We start from the raw sequence: 6706 nt of genomic DNA on the forward strand, positions 1-6706 counted from the left end.
TCCGACCGGACGGCGGCGGCGACGACGTCGTTCTCCTTGGTGAAGGTGTTGCCTTGTTTGCCCGCAGTGTCCCCTCAGCGGTGGACTCGAAAACGCTGGTCGTCTCGGTCTTGTTTGGGCTGCTTTCCCAGGGCGGCGAGTTTGGCCGCGTTGTTTCTACGCGTGGGCCGAGCATATGCTCCGGACACCATGTTCACGTGTTATGGTTTGAACATAATATATCTGGTTTTTAAATAAATATAAAAAATTCCGCGGAGGGTGGAATGCAGCCAAAATCTGTTATCACTCGCACGTCTGGTCCGGTCTGAACGTCCATGGAGACGTAGGTAGGCTGCACAACCTCTACGGGCTACACCCTCAAAAAAAAAAACCTCTACGGTCTACGGTAATTAAGGTTGCGTGACGTTACGTGCAACAGCCGCTTTCGCTTCCGACTCTCTCCCTTTTCGATAAGAACGAACCAGCCAGGGACCTCCCCCCATCCCCACTGCCCAGCAAGAACACGCCTCCCTCCCCCGACCCCGAACTCCTCGCAGTCAGCGCGAGAGATCTCTCCCTGCTTCTTCCATGGAGAAGGCGATCGACCGGCAGCGCGTGCTCCTCGCGCACCTCCTCCCCTCCGCATCGAGCCAGACCCAGCTATCCGTGAGATCTCGTCCTCCCGTGATTTTATCCCCTCTTCGTTCTCCCGCGATCCTCTTTTTTTTTTTCTTTTACTTAGGCGGGTGCTTGACGAGCTGAATGGTTGATTTGTGCGTGCAGGCGTCGCCGTGCGCGGCCGGGGACAGCGCCGCCTACCAGCGGAGCTCCTGCTTCGGGGACGATGTCGTCATCGTCGCGTAAGCATCCCTGCCCTCCCCTCCTTCCCTACCCACTACCTACCCGCCCATCCAATCATGGATCATTCTCTTCTTACCCCAGGCGAATTGATGCTAGTTCCGATTTGTATCCTCTGCTCCTCTAGTTCAAGGGACGGAATTACTAGTTGGTTTGTCAGCTGGTAGACAGCCAGCCGACTCCCCAACCTGTAGTTGAGTTCAGTTCAGGTGGTCAAATATGCAGGGGAGGGATCTGATTTTTTTTCCCACAGCCTAATTAGTAATTAACCTTCTTGTATACTAGTACTGTTTTACAAGCACACCAAGCATGCTAGATGATCTTGCAAATTATTTTTACAAGAACAAACGCTTGATCCACAGACACTACACAGTTCAGAGTTCAGATCTTGTACTCTGCCAGCGGCTAGCTCATTATCACAGTTGCTGTCCAAGTTGTGTATAACTAAAAGCTAGGTTCTGGAAATGCGCTCTTCTTTATGGCTGCACCATGCCAATACAAACAGAATGATGTTTGTAGACTTTGTTCTGATTATTACTTTCTTCTTCTTTGCTGTGTCACCCTCAGTGCCTACCGTACACCGATATGCAAGGCCAAGCGAGGAGGCTTCAAGGACACGTACCCAGAGGACCTCCTTACCCCTGTTCTCAAGGTTTGCACTTGGCATGTTCCTATTTGTGGTTCAGTTCTCTGGCTCGTTCAAACCGAGGACGGCATTCTCAGATTTTTGCTCACTGCACATCTCCATGTATAGGCTGTTCTGGACAAAACTGGAATCAACCCAGCTGAAATCGGTGACGTCGTGGTCGGGACGGTGCTAGGCCCAGGTTCTCAGCGTGCGATCGAGTGCAGGACTGCATCTCTGTTAGCTGGAATTCCTGGTAAATACTGTGCTATCAAAATCATATATGCCACCCTCGTATGAAGGAAGGGGTTTCTTTCTTATGGACAGCGATTTCTATTTCCTTAAAATATTCCCTCTTCGTTGATGCAGAGACTGTCCCTGTGAGAACTGTGAACCGCCAATGCTCATCGGGGCTACAGGCAGTAGCAGATGTTGCTGCTGCTATAAAAGCTGGTTTCTATGAAATAGGTAATTACTATGTGCTTTATGCTAGTTTTGCTGCATAGATGCTTTATTTTAAGTTAGATTAGAGGTGCTGAACTACAGTTTTTGGTCCGAAACAGGGATTGGTGCAGGTCTTGAATCCATGTCGGTGAACTCTGTTGGTTGGGAAGGCCAAGTAAACCCAAGAGTAAGGATTCTATAAGCACCATGTACTTTGCTCCATGTAACTTACTCTGCTTGTGCCTTGGTAACACATTTTTCTTTGCAGGTCATTGAACTACAGAAGGCACAGGATTGTCTTCTACCCATGGGAATAACATCTGAAAATGTTGCTCAGCGATACGGTGTAACCAGAGAAGAGCAAGATAAGGCTGCTGTGAGTTCCTCATGCATATGCGCTATGTTTTAATTCCATTGCTTCGCCCTATACATGGAAATGTGATTAAAGTTTGTCTTTTAACAGGTTGAGTCTCATGCGAGAGCTGCTGCAGCCACGGCTTCTGGAAAGTTCAAGGATGAGATTATTCCAGTGCATACAAAGGTAAATGGCACTGCTCCTTTTTTTGCACTATATATTTTTATCTATCAGAAGTATTTGATATGAGCACTAATATCATCTCATTCTGCAGCTTATTGACCCCAAAACTGGAGAGGAAAAGAAAGTTGTGATATCAGTTGATGATGGGATTAGGCCAGGGACCACGCTATCTGGATTGGCCAAGCTTAAGACAGTTTTCAAGAAGGATGGGACTACAACTGCAGGTATTCAGAACTCTTTGCTGGCACTACTGTTCCAAACAGAAGCCTGTTTGTCTGTATCTGAAAGATTCTGTTAAACATATGTAGGTAATTCTAGCCAAGTGAGTGATGGTGCTGGAGCTGTTCTTCTCATGAAGAGATCTGTAGCGGTGAGCAAGGGGCTTCCTATACTTGGCGTTTTCAGGTGCGGTATCTGCCTCTCCCTCCTTATGTATAGAAGAAATAACATTTGTTAACAAGTTTGATGAATGGTATTTGAGAAATACCTTACCTACATCTGCTGCTTTACTGATTTTATTGGTGTTTCCTCCAATCATCATTTCAGGAGTTTTGCTGCTGTTGGAGTGGATCCAGCTGTTATGGGTGTCGGCCCTGCGGTCGCCATACCTGCTGCAGTGAAGTCTGCTGGCCTTGAGATTGACGACATTGATCTCTTTGAATTGAACGAGGTAACTTCAGTTGTCACAACCCCAGCTTTTTTCTTACCTAGTATGTAACAATTGTTTGACACCCTGTTCATCCATTTTCAGGCCTTTGCCTCCCAATTTGTCTACTGCTGCAACAAGCTGGGACTCGACCGGTCAAAGGTGAACGTGAATGGAGGAGCCATCGCTATGGGGCATCCTCTTGGAGCAACAGGTAATTAACAGAGCATCTGCTCGCCTGTATGCGAGATTTCATAAGCTAGTCCTTGGAATGCGACGGTCCCAACAGAAGCACTGCTGTTGCAAATTATAAACTGTTGAGCCTGTTTGTTTTCCTCAGGCGCCCGGTGCATCTCGACCCTTCTGAACGAAATGAAGCGCCGGGGCAGGGACTGCAGATTCGGCGTGGTGACCATGTGCATCGGTTCGTTCTCTCTCCCTCTGAACCCCGCTGCTCACACACGCAGTTAAGAATAACGCACTTGTGCTCGTAACTGAACACGCTGTGTTGCCGTGGATCGCAGGGTCCGGCATGGGCGCGGCGGCCGTGTTCGAGCGGGGGGACTCGGTGGACGAGCTCTCCAACGTGCGCCATATCCAGTCGCACAACTTCCTGTCCAAGGATGCTGCAAAGTAGAGGCGGGCGTGAAACGAAGTCGATCATCCTCACAAGCAGCAGAGACCCACAGCAGAAGAATAATTTTTACAGGCAAGAAGAAGTTTGAAGAAATGTAATTTCGTGGGGGATAAAAAAGGATGTATTATCAGTAACATAAATCTTTCATGTACGCTTGCTCTGAATAAAAGATGATTATTTTTCTACAGTAACAAGCCTTGCTCTGAAGGTGGAAATGCTCTGTTTTCTACAGTAGTACCACCGCGCCACTAGTAAGTGTACACCTCTATCGGTACTGGCCGATGTCATATGGGGGTAGATAGAAACCGGACCACACTACTCGTATGTAGTAGTAGCACAAAATTAAATCGAAATAAGCTGTGTATACGGAGGGCACGAATCTGAGCCTTTCTGGAAAGTGTTGATTTCTACACCATATGGTACTTCATTTTCCACACACACGCAAAAAAAAAAAAGTAATACTTTTTTTTGAACATCAGTAGAGACGCAAGCGCTCATACACTCACCCCTATGAACATACACACGCACACCCTACCCCTATGAGCATCTCCGAAAGACTGAACCGTAATACTAGAGGAAATGAAACCTCCATTTTTTTTCCTTTTTTTTAGCATTTTTCTCCCGTGAGGGATGACGGGAATGAAGTTTCACGTCCACCGCCGTCATCCCAACTCCTGATTCCAGCCATCTCCCCCCCCCCCCCCCCCCGGCCGCCCGACGTCCCCGCCCTTCCTCGCCTCAGGTCGCGGCAGCTCCGCCATGGATGCGGGCATGTTACTAGTCTAAGTTACTCCCCATTGTGGCTAGTCTGGACCCCCCTCCTATGGCCCATATGGCCCATATCTTCCCCCCGGGGGTTCCGGTAACCCCCCGGTACTCCGATAAATATCCGATACATTCCGGAACACTTCCGGTGTCCAAATACTATCATCCTATATATCAATCTTTACCTCTCGACCATTTCGAGACTCCTCGTCATGTCCATGATCTCATCCGGGACTCCGAACAACATTCGGTCACCAAATCATATAACTCATGCAACACTAAATCGTCATACAACGTTAAGCGTGCGGACCCTACGGGTTCGAGAACTATGTAGACATGACCGAGACACTTCTCCGGCCAATAACCAATAGCGGAACCTGGATGCTCATATTGGTTCCTACATATTCTACGAAGATCTTTATCGGTCGAACCATTATGACAACATACGTTATTCCCTTTGTCTATCGGTATGTTACTTGCCCGAGACTAGATCGTTGGTATCTTCATACCTAGTTCAATCTCGTTACCGGCAAGTCTCTTTACTCGTTCCGTAATACATCATCCTGCAACTAACTCATTAGTCACTTTGCTTGCAAGGCTTCTTATGATGTGTATTACCGAGAGGGCCCAGAGATACCTCTCCGATACTCGGAGTGACAAATCCTAATCTCGATCTATGCCAACCCAACAAACACCTTTGGAGATACCTGTAGAGCATCTTTATAATCACCCAGTTACGTTGTGACGTTTGATAGCACATAAGGTATTCCTCCGGTATCCGGGAGTTGCATAATCTCATAGTCGAAGGAATATGTATTTGACATGAAGAAAGCAATAGAAATAAAACTGAACGATCAATATGCTATGCTAACGGATGGGTCTTGTCCATCACATCATTCTTCTAATGATGTGATCCCGTTCATTAAATGACAACACATGTCTATGGTTAGGAAACTTAACCATCTTTGATTAACGAGTTAGTCTAGTAGAGGCTTACTAGGGACACGGTGTTTTGTCTATGTATCCACACATGTATCAAGTTTCCGGTTAATACAATTCTAGCATGAATAATAATCATTTATCATGATATAAGGAAATATAAAATAACAACTTTATTATTGCCTCTAGGGCGTATTTCCTTCACCGATGTCCAGCCACGACCACTGGATGGCGATGCCCGTAAGCTCCTAGTCATACAGTGCGTTGCTGCCAAAGCCGAAGTCCTCCTCCGCCACGAGGCCATCCCAGTGTTGGGAATCGTAGCATAATTTAAAATTTTCCTACGCTCACCAAGATGCATCTATGGAGTCTACTAGCAACGAGGGGAAAGGAGTGGATCTACATACCCTTGTAGATCGCGAGCGGAAGCGTTCCAATGAACGTGGATGACGGAGTCGTACTCGCCGTGATCCAAATCACCGATGACCGAGTGCCGAACGGACGGCACCTCCGCGTTCAACACACGTACGGTGCAGCGACGTCTCCTCCTTCTTGATCCAGCAAGGGGGAAGGAGAGGTTGATGGAGATCCAACAGCACGACGGTGTGGTGGTGGATGTAGCGGGTCTCCGGCAGGGCTTCGCCGAGCTTCTGCGAGAGAGAGAGAGGTGTTGCAGGGGAGGAGGGAGGCGCCCAAGGCTTAGATGTTGCTGCCCTCCCTTCCCCCCACTATATATAGGGCCAAGGGAGAGGGGGGGGCGCAGCCTTGCCCCTTCCTTCAAGGAAGGGTGCGGCCAGGGGGGAGTCCTTCCCCCCCAAGGCACCTCGGAGGTGCCTTCCCCCTTTAGGACTCTCCCATCTTTCTTATCTCTTGCGCATGGGCCTCTTGGGGCTGGTGCCCTTGGCCCATATAGGCCAAGGCGCACCCCTTACAGCCCATGTGGCCCCCCGGGGCTGGTGGACCCCCTTGGTGGACCCCCGGACCCCTTTCGGCACTCCCGGTACAATACCGATAAAGCGCGAAACTTTTCCGGCGACCAAAATAAGACTTCCCATATATAAATCTTTACCTCCGGACCATTCCGGAACCTCTCGTGACGTCCGGGATCTCATCCGGGACTCCGAACAACTTTCGGGTTTCCGCATACATATATCTCTACAACCCTAGCGTCACCGGACCTTAAGTGTGTAGACCCTACGGGTTCGGGAGACATGCAGACATGACCGAGACGCCTCTCCGGTCAATAACCAACAGCGGGATCTGGATACCCATGTT

The 6706-nt window shown here is 48.7% G+C and overlaps 1 protein-coding gene across 1 annotated transcript; it reads left to right on the plus strand.

The window, feature by feature from the left end:
• Window positions 1-424: 424 nt before the first annotated feature.
• On the plus strand, window positions 425-3914 carry LOC100682405 (3-ketoacyl-CoA thiolase 2, peroxisomal). The gene is made up of 14 exons (XM_044565766.1): window positions 425-645; window positions 763-839; window positions 1405-1489; window positions 1592-1718; window positions 1832-1930; window positions 2026-2093; window positions 2175-2282; window positions 2370-2447; window positions 2536-2668; window positions 2753-2849; window positions 2991-3114; window positions 3196-3304; window positions 3431-3514; window positions 3615-3914. Exons 1-14 carry the CDS (start codon window positions 568-570, stop codon window positions 3725-3727), a joined length of 1380 nt encoding a protein of 459 aa, XP_044421701.1. The 5' UTR covers window positions 425-567; the 3' UTR covers window positions 3728-3914.
• The last annotated feature ends 2792 nt before the right edge of the window (window positions 3915-6706 follow it).

The sequence above is a fragment of the Triticum aestivum genome, chromosome 6D, assembly GCF_018294505.1.
Source record: "Triticum aestivum cultivar Chinese Spring chromosome 6D, IWGSC CS RefSeq v2.1, whole genome shotgun sequence".
In the NCBI taxonomy this organism is placed as follows: Eukaryota; Viridiplantae; Streptophyta; class Magnoliopsida; order Poales; family Poaceae; genus Triticum; species Triticum aestivum.

What these genes read in the sequence shown, in the direction of transcription:
- LOC100682405 (XM_044565766.1), top strand. Translation starts at nt 568, where the DNA reads ATGGAGAAGGCGATCGACCGGCAGCGCGTGCTCCTCGCGCACCTCCTC. An exon ending in TTATTCCAGTGCATACAAAG is followed by an intron (nt 2,448 to 2,535) that starts GTAAATGGCACT and finishes CTCATTCTGCAG; the next exon opens with CTTATTGACCCCAAAACTGG. An exon ending in GCATCCTCTTGGAGCAACAG is followed by an intron (nt 3,305 to 3,430) that starts GTAATTAACAGA and finishes TGTTTTCCTCAG; the next exon opens with GCGCCCGGTGCATCTCGACC.